This window comes from Petaurus breviceps, unplaced genomic scaffold, assembly GCF_028583685.1.
Source record: "Petaurus breviceps papuanus isolate PSGF00001 unplaced genomic scaffold, PetGlider_PUasm1.0 118, whole genome shotgun sequence".
NCBI lineage: Eukaryota > Metazoa > Chordata > Mammalia > Diprotodontia > Petauridae > Petaurus > Petaurus breviceps.
Window position 1 is genome coordinate 19,113,411 of NW_027185616.1, and position 14,786 is coordinate 19,128,196.

Consider the following 14,786-nt stretch of genomic DNA (forward strand, 5'->3'; position numbering starts at 1 on the left):
CTGTGCCTTTGTCAATTTTCCTTTTAATTTTAGATCACACCTCAGACTGTATTCTGGTTCCAGCTTTGCTCTTGTTTGCCTATATGACCACTTTTCTTAGCTGCAAAATGGGATTGTTTCATTAGAAATGATACAGTCTGGTGGAAAGGGCATTGGATTCAGAGCTGCCAGGTAATACTTGGGTGACCTTGGGTAAGTTACTTACCCCTTGGCCTCAGTTTCCTCAACAGCAGTCATTCAATCAATGCATAGATATTGATTTAGCATTTATTATATGCCAAGCACTCTGCTAAGTGCAGAAGATACAAAGAAGAGAAAATATTCCTTACTCTAAAGCTTCTGTTATACTGAGGGAAGGGGGGAATGAAGAGTTAGGTCAGAAGACCTCAAAGTGTCCCTCCGTCTTTACGCCTCTGATCCTATGATTATCGCTCTAAGGTCCTTCCAGGTTCTAAAATGCTGTAGTTGGGAGCAGTAGGTCAGACAAGCTTCTAGGAAGCCAGGGTGCAGGATCAAGCTTTTGATGACTGGACAATTTTTCTTTTGTGTAAACGTACAGAGAAGGGGAGGATGGCACCTCCATGACCCTGACATTTGCAGCTTGCTTATTTCCCTACGGCTCCTCTGAGAAGGCATACTTGGAGTGTCCTGGTTGCTTGGGGTCAAGTGCCCAAATATTCTCAGAGCTGGTCATCCGGTGGAATGTAGCCTCCTTGAGGTCAGGGCTAGCTTACTTTTTAACCCGTGTCCCCAGCCCCCAGCAGGTGCTTGGCACATAGTAGGCCCTTCATAAATATTTGTTGAGGGGCTGACTGACAGCTATGCCCGTATCTTCTGAAGACTTTCTCTATTCCTTCCCAGGACCACTTATTTTGTCATTTAACGTAAGTTATGCTCTCATATGGATGCACCCCAAGTAGAGCAAAATCTGTGGGCCAAGTGTCACTGTTCTGCGGTCAGGCTGGACTTGAAAGGGTGACATCGTTGGGGAAAAAGAAAAACGGGTGCATGTGTATCTCTTTCAAGAGCTTGAGTCTACAGCTGTACATCTGTCTCATAATGACCAAGGACAATTCAGAAGAGATGAGCAACTGTTCCTATTCTTCATGCTCTCTGTGGCAAAGTACATTCATTCTTTTTCTTCACTGAAGGGAGATACTAATTGCAATTTGAATGCATGAATGCATTCCTTAACAAAACGAACTACTTTGGAAGCTAACATGCCCTTGAAAACCTTACTGCTTTTCTTCTGGCAAATATTAAGCTCAGCTCATTTTAGGTGATAGGCACAATCGTTTCTGATTCTCACAGTTAAGGACAGAGTCCACTTTCCACACTGTAAACACACTGCCTCATTGTACCCTTGACTAATGAAGGCCTTCTCTGACTCCAGGCACAGATTTGAAGTCTCGGCAGGGCAACATCAAGTGGCCCCATCCGCCCACCCTGCCCGGCCCCCCGCACTCCTGCTCCCTGGGCCTGAGGTCTCTTACACTGGTGGCACCAAAGCTAAATCTCATGAGCAGGTAAAGGGTTGCACAGGCTTGACTCCGGGTGCCGTGGAGGCTGCTGCTGCAATGATGTAGCACCCTCTGGCACAGATCGGCACACTGCTCCACTTCCTCCTCAAACAGCAGGTCTCCAAACTAGGAGAGATGGTGGAGACCATTAGGGACCACTCCATGCATTCCAGCACAGACACAGACATGGACACGGACACGGACACAGACACAGACATGGACACAGACTGAGACACGGACAGAGACACAGACACAGACACAGACTCAGAAACAGACACAGACTCAGACACAGACACGACATGGACATGGACACGGACACAGACATGGACATAGACACGGACACAGACACGGACATGGACATGGACACAGACTCAGATACGGACATAGACTTGGGTATGGACTCAGACTCGGACACGGACACAGACGCAGACTCAGACACAGACTCAGACACAGACACAGACACAGACTCAGACACAGACACAGACTCAGACACGGACACGGACTCAGACACGGACACAGACTTGGACACAGACACAGACATGGACACAGACTCAGACACAGATACAGACAGACTCAGACACAGACTCAGACACAGACTCAGACACAGACACGGACACAGACACAGACTCAGACACAGACTCGGACATGGACACGGACACAGACACAGACTCAGACACAGACACAGACATACACATACCCCACCACACACACACACACACAAACACACACATCCCCCTCACCACACACGGACACAGATACAAGCACACACACACTCCATTACACACAGAGACACAGACATACACACACCCCACCACACACACAGACACAGACATACCCCACCACACACACAGACACAGACATACACCACACATAGACACAGATACACACAAGCACACACATTCCACCACACACACACACACACACACACACACACACTCCATTACACACAGAGACACAGACACACACACACACACTCTGGTGGAGGGGGCCTGTTGAAATACGCAGATGTTGGCTTGGAAAAGAAAAACTATTGGAGCAGTTAATCTATTGCTTCACACGATAATGAGACACTTGACTCAGAAGACAGATTTGAGCAACGGGGTATACTTAAGGTTTAATTATGAATTGCACAACTTCACTGAGGGCTGCCTTGCTAAGCCAGCTCATGGGCCAGATTGCATCTGCCAGAAAGTCACCAATTAGAAGGCACTTCCCACCCTCCCGACCCCCCCATCCTCCAAGGCTCATTGAAACTGCTTGGCTACTATTTTCCTTTACTTCCAGAACTGGGGGGGAGGGTGCAAATGGCCCTACCAACCTTAAGAGTAGAGACATTTGCCTTTTAAAGAGTCCAATCAACCAAGGGGAAACAAGCAATAGTTTTAAGATAATTGGTGAGTCATATGTAAAGTATGTGCAGTAAGCAGCCTGTACTTACATTCCTGGGGCTATGATAAACTGATTTCTGAAGCCTTAGGATGTTTCAGAGCATTAGCATTTGCAGGATTTAATGACAAGTGATATATATTGCCCAGAGAACTGGGACATTGCATGTAAACTTAAGAGTTGCCATGTAGGAAGCTTGCAAGACTTTTCTTCACTACTCTTTCCATCATGGGATCACCTGGTTTGGGGTGTACTTGATTGCCCTGGCATTTAAAGGTGCCAGAGAGTAGGAAGGGTGTTAGTGCAGGAGTGGTTCAGTGATAGGCTGAGACCAGACTTGGTGGTGAGAAAGGCTGGTGGTAATAGAGTTTTGATGAGTCAATAGAAAGAGTGAAGTAAGAGAGTCCCAAATAGGAGGGCAGGTATGATATGGTATTTGGTAGAGCACATAATGTCTGTTCTTGGGTTTTCTCCCCTTGTATTATTCCATCATTCCTTTTTTAAAAGCCTGGGTCTTCCCTTCTCTCCCAGGCTGGAAGGCAGGGGCTATTCAAAGCCTGGGTCTTCCCTTCTCTCCCAGGCTGGAAGGACAGGGACTACTCATAAGACTGATTGCTGTAGGAGCCTTAATCTGCTGTTTCAATAGGGCCAGTTAGCCCCCTCTTGAGGCAGTCTAGTGGATTCCTAGTCCTGGAGGCTCACCATGTTAATGCTAGGCTTAGCCTGGACACCTGGTTGGTCTAGTCCACTGCAGCATGGAACGCCTGAGCTCACGAGATCCTCCTGCCTCAGCCTCTCAGGGGCTGGGATCACAGGTAGGTACCACTGCGCCTGGTACCTTGTGAAGTTTTTTATCGTATCTGAGTTTGGGTTGGTCTGGATTTGTGGCCTCTGTTGTTTCCATATACATCATGCAGTGATGCAGGAGCAAACAGTGACAAACCCAGGTAGTTAGAGTCAGCTTTGTTGTTTTTCAATCATTCAGTCATGTCTGATTCTTCATGAGAAGTGGACCGTAGCATACTATTAGGTAGGGGGTTTTCTTGGCAAAGACACTGGAATGGTTTGCCATTTACTTCTCCAACTCATTTTACAGATGAAGAAACTGAGGCAAAGAGGGTTAAGTGACTCACCCAGGGTCACACAGCTGGTACGTATCTGTGGCCAGATTTGAATTCAGGTCTTCCAGACTCCAGGTCCAGCACTCCATCCACTGCATCACCTAGCTGCCCTCTTCCCAAACACTTTTGCTAATATTCAGAGTTTGGTAGCTTGGTGAATTGTGCTGGGCCTGGAGTCAGGAAGACCTGAGTTCAAATCCAGTATCAGACATTTACTAGCTGTGTGACCCTGGGTGAGTCACTTATCCCTGTTTGCCTCAGTTTCTTCATCTGTAAAATGAGCTGGAGAAGTAAATGGCAAACCACTCCAGTATCTCTGCCAAGAAAACCCTAAATGGGGTCACATAAGAGTTGGACAGGACTGACATGACTGACCAACAACAACTTTTTAGAAAAAGACATATGGCAAAACCGTATCTCAACCAAAAGGCAAAGTCCAGTTCTAAGATTACCAGCCATTCTAGATTTCTTGAGACTATTCCACATTTTAAATGGAGCTATTAGGCGTCCTCCACCCGGATAATCAATTCAACGTGAACACAGACAGTCGCCTCTCTGTGTGCTCCTTTATATTCCATCCACCCTTTGGGAGTCTGGCCCACGGGGAAGACAGGGAAGTTGCAGGCAGAGAAACTAATTAAGAGAAAGAAAACAAAGAGCAGGGCCCAAGTTTACCTTGGCAATGAGAGCTCGGAGGGTGGCGAAGCAGTGAGTCAGGTAGGTGGTGCTCTGGTCACAGCTCAGGGAGTTCACAAGGACCCTCAGGACCCCTCCCAGAAGGCTGTCTTTGCAGTCCAGCGCTGAGCTTGCCTGAGTGGGTAGAATAGAAACGGGGTGAAGAGCCTGTCCTGCTGCTGTCCAGCTACTCTATCATTTTTCTCTTCACCACTGCCCTGTGAGGTAGGGAAAGAGACCTGTTCTACAGATTAGGATTCGGGGTGATGACTCCCGTTCTACAGATTAGGATTCGGGCGATGAGTCCCGTTCTACAGATTAGGATTCGGGGTGATGACTCCCGTTCTACAGATTAGGATTCGGGCGATGAGTCCCGTTCTACAGATTAGGATTTAGGCAATAAGTCCCATATTAAAGATAAATTTCAGAGAAAGTGACTTGCTCAAAGTCATATAAAATGTGGCAGAGTAAAACTTGAACTCACAGCTACCTCTGTTGACTTAAATTAAGCCTTCTACCACTGTGCTGGGCCCCAGAGACTCATAACGGCATCAAAAGCTAATAGTTCTGCCTCCCATGTTGGAACACTGGCCTGCTTTATATTTTACCCCAGGAGGTCCAAAGTCCCCTTAAGGATGTTGTCAGAGGATTCAGCACCAGATCCCCACTTCCTAAACTCTCCAATTGATTGGTGATGTAAATGTCATTCTGGGTTCTCAAGTAAGACTTTGCAAAGTACTTGTATCCTCCGCTGATAGCACCTTGCCCTGCACCCATCTAAAGGCCATAGCCTCTGGATGTGTTCTAACTGATAAACATTATATCCTTATAGCATTTTTATACCAGACCCATCACACTCTTTTTTTATGACAACCCTGGGAAAAAGGCAGTGCAAGGATAATTATTCCCATTTCACAGATAAAGAAACTGAAGCCCAGAGAGGTTTAATTTCTTTTCTAGGGTCACATAGCTAGTGAGTGCTGAGCCAAGGCTCAGACCCAAGTTTCCTGACTCCTGAATTAGGTACCATTCCCAACTTCTGTGGGACCCTGAGTACATCAGGGGCTGCTTGGATGTCATCTTCTTCATAGATTCCTAATTATCTGCTGAATGGAACATAGAATATATTAGACAGTTAAGATAATAATGGCACCTAAGATTTATATTTTTGTTGTTTTTCAGTCATTTTAGTCGTGTCCAGCTCTTTGTCACCCCATTTGGGGTTTTCTTGACAGAGTTATGAGAGTGGTTGTCATTTCCTTCTCCAGTTCATTTTACAGATGAGGAAGCTGAGGCAAATAGGAAGGTCACATAGGTAGTAAGTATCTAAAGCCAGATTTGAATTCACAAAGATGAATTTTCTTGAAGGGGGGTTTTTTGTTTGTTTTGTTTTGGAGGGGGAAAGGCAAGGTAATTGGTGTTAAGTGATTTGCCCAAGGTCAACAGCTAGTAAGTATCAAGTGTCTGAGGTTAGATTTGAACTTGGGCCCTCTTGATTCCAGGGCAGGTGCTTTATTCACTGTGCCACCTAGCCGCGCCAAAGATGAGTTTTCTTGTCTCTAGGCCCAGCATCCTCTACAATGCACCACCTAGCTGCCCTTAGCATTTACGTAACACTTACTGTGTACCAGGCACTTTGCAATTATTATTGAATTTGATCCTCATAACAATCCTGGGTGGTAGGTGCAATTATTATCCCCATTTTTACAGATGAAGAAACTGAGGCAAACAGAAGTGAAGTGATTTGTCCAGGGTCACACAGATCATAAGTGTCTGAGGCTAGACTAGAACTCGAGTCTTCCTGACTCCAGCCCAATGTTCTATCCACTGTGCCATCTAGCTGTCCTTATGATATGGATAGTAAGGCACCATAGGCATATGTTTCTTTCAGCTTTTTTTCGAAAGATGCAAGCTCACACTGAGACCTGGGAATAAACATAGCAGACAAGGCCTCAAGATTGCAGGGGTAGGGGGGGGCGGAACCAAGATGGCGGAGTAGAAGCACGACCCTCCCGTGGCTCCGGCTTCCACCCTCCCCAATCCATGTAAAAAGGGGACTCTAAACAAACTTTGGAGCTGCAGAACCCACAAAATGACACAGAGAAGCTAACCTCCCGCTGAGAACAGTCCAGCAGGCCGGCAGGAATCAGCCAGCGCAACACTCTGGGAGCCGAGCCCAGTACCGGGCCGAGGCTTTAGCCCCAGGGCGGGCCTGACCAGCCGCCAGCCAGAGGGACTCCAGATCAGCAGCAGCTGTGGCCCTTTCCAGATTTATCAATACAAAGATGCGAAGGACAAGGTGAGAGGCCAGTGCATTCTGGACTTTGGGACCCAGTAAGTGGGAGTGCGTGGCTTTTACCCCCGGGGCGAGAAACCACTGAGACGCTGGCACAGCCTGCCAGCGCCATGTGGCAGCTTCAGCTCCTGGCCTGCAGAGTGTAGGGGGACCAAGCACCAGTCTGAGGGGTAATCACTCTTGCTTTAACCTGCTTGGATCTGGATTGCAGTCTAGGGTGGAGGTCCTGGGGTGTGTGTCCAGCTTGCCAGAGCTTGTGGAGACCTCAGAGAGGGCACCCATCTAATACCTCCGGCAGCTGAGAAAACCCCAGCGTTTGGGACGAAAACTCCCCTGTCTGGTGGCAGAGTCCTACTGTGGCAAAAAGCCCAAAAGTCAAATCATTGAGTGGCAAAATGAGCAGGCAAAGGAAACAAAGCAGACAGAAGATTCCAACATTACACTCCTATTTTGGGGATAAGAAGGAGCAAGGCATGGAACAGGAGGAAAACAGTGAAGTCAGAATTCCTGCACCAAAAGCTTCAAAGGAAAATACAAGCTGGTTACAGGCCATAGAGGACCTTAAGAAGCAGATAAGAGAAGTGGAGGAAAAATTGGGAAGAGAAATGAGAACAATGCAAGAAAATTATGAAATGAGAGTCAACAGCCTGACTGAAGAAAATAATACCTTAAAAAACAGACTGACTCAAATGGCAAAGGAGGCTCAAAAAAGCAATGAGGAGAAGAATGCCTTAAAAAGTCGAATTTGCCAGATGGAAAAAGAATCTCAAAAGCTCACTGAGGAGAATCATTGCTTCAGAATTAGATTGGAGCAAATGGAAGCTAATGACTTTATGAGAAATCAAGATGCTGTTAAACAGATCCAAACAAATGAAAGAATAGAAGGCAATGTGAAATATCTCATGGGGAAAAACCACTGACCTGGAAAATAGATCCAGGAGAGATAATTTAAAAATTATTGGACTGCCTGAGAGCCATGACCAAAGTAAGAGCCTGGAAAGCATCCTCCAGGAAGTTCTCAAAGAAAACTGCCCTGATGTTTTAGAACCAGAGGGCAAAATAGAGGTTGAAAGAATCCACCGATCACCTCCTGAAAAAGATCCCAAAAAGAAAACTCCTAGGAATATTATAGCCAGGTTCCAGAATTCCCAGATTAAGGAGAGAATATTACAAGCAGCCAGGAAGAAACAATTTGAATATTGTGGAAACGCAATCAGGATAACCCAGGATCTGGCAGCTTCTACACTGAGGGATCGAAAGGCCTGGAATGTGATATTCCGGAGGTCAAGGGAGCTAGGATTAAAACCAAGAGTCACCTACCCAGCAAAACTGAGTATCATGTTTCAGGGGAAAATATGGTCATTCAGTGGAATACAGGACTTTCAAGCATTCTTGCTGAAAAAACCAGAATTGAATAGAAAATTTGACATTCAGATACAAGAAGCAAGAGAAGCATGAGAAGGTAAACAGGGAAAAGAAATCATAAGGAAGATTGCAGGGGTAGTTACCCTGTTTTCTCAATGACTTAAGTAATTGTGCCTCCCTGACTCTGTTTCCCCATCTGTAAAATGAGGGTTTTGGATGAGGAGACTTCTCAAGTTCTTTCTGTCTCCGAATCTATGATCTTAAATGTGATTTCAAGGTGGATGTGAATCTAATGGCAGGTCTGTAAGGCAGAGAGGATGACAGACAGCTCCTTGGCTATGGGCGTCATCATTTTAGACAATTCCAAAGCTTGGATTACAGAGATTCCATTATAGTTCAACAATATTTCTTCTAGCTCTGATGTGTCACTGTTAATCAGGAGTTCCCTTATTATTTAGCATCTGCTAGGTGTCAGCCACTGTGATGGGCACTGGGGGCACAAAGACGAAGCAGCAACAATAACCCAATCCCTGCCCTCAGGGAGCTTCCATACTATCTGGCCTTACAGCTCTAGGACTGGAAGGTCATCCAGTACAGGCCCCTTCTTTTTAAAAAATTTTAAATCTTAAATTAAATTAAAATCTTACAATTTTAAATTAAAATTTTATTTTTCTTTTTCCAATCAATCAATATTTTCCTTTTCTCCCTCAGAAGAATGTAAAGAAGGATATAAAGATTTTCCCCTCCAATTTCCCATGGAGAATGAAAGAAGAACAAAATCTCTATTACAAACACATGTAGTCCTGGAAAATAAAGCCTCCCAGTGGCCATGTCCAAAACCTGTGTCAATAGTCATTCTGAGTCCATCAGCTATCTGTCAGAAGGCATATCTTACAGACGAAGACACTGAGGGTCAGAGGCACTAAGAGGCTCATCTGAGCTTACGGGTAGTAAGCTACAGAATCAGGATTCAAACCGAAGGGTTCTGATCCCAACACTCTTCCTACTGTACCACAACATCCCTGTTTCTGTTTAGGCCAACTGGGTACCCCATGATTTTGTGTTCTATTGAAAGTTTTTCTTACATCTTTTTTTTTTTCTTTTTGGAGGGGGGAAGGCAAGGCAATTGGGGTTAAGTGACTTGCCCAAGGTCACACGGCCAGCAAGCGTTAAGTATCTGAGGCCGGATTTGAACTCACCCCTTTCTCACATCTTCAACAACTGGAAGATGAAATTAGAAAGTTATAGCACTGTAAAGCTCACCATGGTGGTTATATATTTATTTTATGGACCCAACTATGAGGACAAGCTGTCCAATACTTCTGCATAATCACCTTTAAGGACTGTAGGCCAGAATATTGCCTTTAAAAATCCACCCCCCTGTCCCGATCTCAAGGAGAATTATACAGGCTGGGGGGAAATGTTCAATACCTCCCAGACTGGTAAGGTGAACTCTATTGTGAAAAGAAGGTCAGAAAAGACCGTTTCTCTAAAAAACAAACAAACAGAAGCAATCCAGGGTCCACCTTTATTTCTTCTCCTTGAAAATGCTGTAATGAAAGCCTTTTTAAAGATCCTAGTAAAAAATAATCCATATGTAACATAGTTCACTCTAGATTTTCTCACCTGGATAATATTTTCCTGCATATCTAGGATGATTAAATTTGCTTCGGTGGCCAAGTTGCCGTTAATCAAGGCTTCTTGATCTAACTCTGCCTTTGTTCTAAGGAACAAAAAGAGGTCAGATTAAGCACACATCCAGTCTGGCAGTATTCTAAAGATTGCAATCTGCACACTAACGCCCAAGCAAAGCCTCAGAAACCTAGACCTTTCAGGGGAAACAACAGAGCAAGTGATTTAGGGAGGTAAACAGTGTGTGCACACAGGGCACTTTCTGGGATTAGTACCTGATTTTAGAAGTGTTTAGGTTTTATTTTTCCCCTGGTTATTAATTTAACTGGTGTCTAACTCTCTGGCTAAAGTCTTGAAGTCATTATTATAATTATAAGTCAACTAAAAGAGAACCATTGGTTTTTATTTTTTTAAACCATTGGTTTTTAAACAGGAAGAGACCTGTACAGAATGAGAGTCACCCAGGCTGGCCAATCAGATTGCTAAAACCATCCCTCAGGGACACTTTGGAGTTTCGTTTACTGACAGCAATCTCTAGATCTGGGCAAGGTGGAGCCCATGCTACAGGCCAGAGAGAGTCAGGTTGGGTGTGATCTGAGCTTGGCAAACAATGATGCCACTGAGTGAGGAAGCTAAGATTCCTTCTGAATTGGGTCAAGGGAAAGCTAGTCAATTAGACTTTCAAAAGACAGCCCCGAGTCTGCTCAGCCAAACCCTGGCTCTTTGTCTCACCACTGACTTTTCTCTAAAACCTTTTTGTCTGAGGACAAAGCCCAGGGAAGCTGGTACTCTGACATCCATGGTATACCAACTACTATGTATTTGGAAACTCTTAGGGTCTCAGAGTATCACTTGCATTTTTTCTTTTCTTTTTTGGAGGGCAATGAGGGTTAAGTGACTTGCCCAAAGTCACAAGGCTAGTAAGTGTGTCAAGTGTCTGAGGCCGGATTTGAACTCAGGTCCCCCTGACTCCAGGGACGGTGCTCTATTCACTGTGCCACCTAGCCGCCCTGGTCCCTTACAGTTCTAAACCTGTGATCCTCTGTAATCTGGACTCCCATTCCAGCTCTACAATTTATAATCAGGGTAGACAAAGCACTTAATCTGCCTGAGTCTCAGTTTTCTCTTCTGGAAAATGAGGGAGTTTGAACTAGGAACCTCCAGCAAAAAAGTTATGAATTTGCCAATGGTCTCCCAATTTGTCCAAGTCAATATCATGACTTGAGTTGAGGCCCCCTGATCCTCTGGCTTACTCCTAACATGACAGCATGTTTGAAGGGTTAGTGAAAGTTGAAAGCAGCGTTTTTTTGATTGAATGATTCGTTTTAGCATGAAGACATCTTGAGAATGTCCTAGCCTTTTTTTTCTTATTATTTATAGAGGTCGCCAGGGTTTTTCTGACTTCGATTGTATAGTGCTGTAAAAAACACATTTTGGAAGTGATTTGCAAAGAAAGAGCGTGAGGCTCCTTTTCAAAGAATACTTTTTATAAAATTCCAAATAACTCAGTTTCATTGTATGCATAACCATTTTTTTTTGGCTGAAATCCCTTTCTGTAGAATGCCAGAGTCCTCTTCAGAAGAGAATCAGAAGTTACTCCTTCAGGACAACACACCAAATGTGTTGGTCACTAGTGGTATAAAAATCTGGGTCATAAAAAGGGTCTTACAGAGTTATGTAGATGGCAAGCCCGGAAGAGGGTCTTCACAAACTTCAGCTCAGGCATAAGTGATCTGGAGTGATCTGGTGTATTGGTGATCTAACTATCTAAGATTTTTCTGTAGCATTTATTGTAAAATACACTAAATTTTCTTAGTTTAAACTGGAATGCACAGTGCCTTTAAATTCAGTAGTTTGCTAAGAATTTTGAAAGACATTAGACAGGAAAAAGGGCAGAAAACTTCTTGAAACCTTTAATATTACAAAAGTAGACCAATAGCACAGCAAAAAAAAAAAAAGATAAAGGTGTACTCATGAAGGAGAGCATGGTGTCAGCACTACCTATGATACTAATATCTTTGTTCAGTTCTGTCATGTCAGATTCTTCATGCCCCATTTTGGGCCTTCTTGGCAAAAACGCAGGAGTGGCTTGCCAATTCCTTCCTCTGCTCATTTTTTTTTGCTTTTGGAGGGCAATCGGGGTTAAGTGACTTGCCCAAGGTCACATGACTAGTATTTGTGTTAAGTGTCTGAGGCCGGATTTGAAATCAGCACCTCCTGACTCCAGGGCTGGTGCTCTATTCACTGCGCCACCTAGCCGCCCCTCCTCTGATCATTTTAAAAATTAATTTATTTTAAACTCAAATACTAAAACTTAAATATGCAATAAGAAAAGAAAATGAAACATTATAAACTGAAATATTAAGACAAATGTAAAATAGGAAAAGAAAAAAATCATCATTTGCACAGTAGAATGTAAGAGAGGATTCACAATATACAGTAATCCCATTTGATTGTACAAGGTATCCCTAAAGTCTGGACACATAGACAATCTCATTAACTATGCATATTTTGAAGAAATGAAATGAGTGAAATTTTCAATAAAATTTTATTTAATTAGCATAAATTTTAGCCTTGACAATTTCATATGGAATAAAAGCTTTCATTAGCTATTGGGAGACTATTTTTCATATTAATGAGATTAATTTAATTTATTTTAATTGAGATTTCCTATGTGTCTCCTATGTCTTCCTATGAAATCTCATTTATGCTAATTAAATAAAATGTTAAAAATTTCATTTATTTCATTTCTTGAAAATATGCATAGATGGGGCAGCTAGTTGGTGCAGCGAACAGAGCACCAGCCCCGGAGTCAGGAGGACCTGGGTTCAAATCCAGCCTGAGACACTTAACACAAAAACTAGCCATGTGACCTTGGGCAAGTCACTTAACCCCAATTGCCCTCCAAAAAGTGAAAAAAAAAAAACAACTGCATAGTTAATGAGATCTCCTATGTGCCCAAACTTTAGGGACACTCTGTACAGATAAGAAAACTGAGGCAAACATGGTCAAGTGACTTGCCCAGGATCACATAGCTAGTAAGCATCTGATGCTGGATTTTAATTCATAAAGGTGTCTTCCTGACCCCAGGCCCAGTGCTCTGTCCATGGTGCCACCTAGCTGCCCCTATATTCCCTTCCAGGTCTCAATCTATGGTCCTGTAAAGTGGAAATGGCACATCCATTAGCAAAAGGAGATTTGCTGCTGTTTCAAACACATTAAAATTCCTCTCATTTTTGTCTAAGTTACAGACCTATTAACAACCCCGAAATATACTTGGTTTGAAATTGTGCAGACGTGGAAATGTGGCCCATGTTCTCTCTTGCTTTCTTTGTCAACTTATCAACTGCCTTTACCACGGAAAAATATTTCTTCTGTACATTATGACCTTTGCAATGCCATGTGAAATATGCAAGTGTTCATTTTCTTTAAATATACCACCAGTCCAGAGAGCTCATGGGATTTTAGTGCTTGTCCAAGGATGCTGCGCTTTTGATTACTCTGGGCCGCTGGACGGCCTGCACCTACACAGATAACGGTGTTTCCTGCTCTTTGCCTTTGAGGGATACAGCTGTTTTGGTAATGTAAATACCCTGGGAAAAATGGTTTGGACTTTTGGTAAAAGTATCACAAGGCTGCTGAGTGACTTACTTATCTAGTTTTTCGTTAGCCTGTCGCCAGTGTGTCTGCTCTTTCCTCCATCTCAGGTTTTCATTTAGTCCTGGAAACCGGTCATTCCCTAGGAGTTAAGAAACGCATGATTGGAACTTGATTAGAATGAAACTCTCCAAGATAGCTGGGATTTCCATAACAAGCTTTATTGAGGCAGCTCAGCTCAGCATTCTGCTGATGACCAGAAAACATGATGTGCCGTGGAAAGGTTAGCAACAAAACCCACCAGGCACCTGGCTGAGCTCCCTGGTGGCTGGTATGTTCCTTGACCTGGTGGGGTGGAGGTGGGGATTGCTGTGGTAGAAGATGTAGCTGCCCTGCCTGGGGCCTGTACTCTGAAAGCTCAGATTCTCTGATTGCATTTCTGTAGCTCTCAACCAGAGAGACTTCCAATGAAACTCTCAGACTTACCTGTGGAACCCTGGCTGGCTGGGGGGTGGAGGGAGGGCTTCCCATCACTGGGACAGGAGTCTGAGCTCCCTGCAATTCCCTGCCTGGTGCAGAGCAGGGCACCACAGTGAAGGGCTGCAAGGACACAAGTTACCATAGCTTGGGGTCAGAATGCTTGGGTTCCCTGGAAAATTTACTCCAGAAGGGACAGGGTGACTTTCTCGGGTGGTCTTTGGGACAGAATCTGACCTCAGACACTTCCTAACTGTGTAACCCTGGGCAAGTCTCTATCTCTAACTGCCTCAGTTTTGTTATCTGTGAAATTGGTGTATCATTTCCCCTGTGGCGCCTTTGCCTCTCAGAAATAATGCCTCCTCTAGCTAGGCCTTCATTTCTTGACTTTTGCAGGACCTAGATACTGATCTGGGCTAGAACTTTGTTTTCTCTGAGCAAAAGTGGGGAGGGAGAAGGAGAATCAGCTGGACCATCTTAGTCTGCATGTGCCAATCCTTGGAACAGCATGAAGGTTTCAGCCAGTGGAATTACATGATATTTGGACAAAGTAGGGGAGAAGGGAAAGGAATAAATGTTTTCTGTGTGTCAGGCACTGTGCTAAGCACTTTTCATAAATATTATGTCATTGAATCATCTGTTAAATGAGGAAATGAATAGCACCCACCTCTCCGGGCTGTTATGAGGATCAAATGAGATGCTGCTTAGAGTGCTTTT

General features: G+C 44.2%; 1 protein-coding gene across 2 annotated transcripts in view; it reads right to left on the bottom strand.

Moving 5' to 3' along the window:
- Nucleotides 1-14,786, bottom strand: part of DOCK8 (dedicator of cytokinesis 8) — a 329,548-nt gene that overhangs the window by 43,187 nt on the left and 271,575 nt on the right. For both annotated transcript variants that reach the window (XM_069086859.1, XM_069086866.1), the window contains exons 33-36: nt 13,647-13,734; nt 9,990-10,086; nt 4,703-4,837; nt 1,494-1,646 (exon numbers count right to left, since the gene is read on the bottom strand). In XM_069086859.1, coding sequence (XP_068942960.1) covers nt 1,494-1,646; nt 4,703-4,837; nt 9,990-10,086; nt 13,647-13,734 — 473 coding nt within the window. The remainder of the gene's footprint in view (nt 1-1,493; nt 1,647-4,702; nt 4,838-9,989; nt 10,087-13,646; nt 13,735-14,786) is intronic.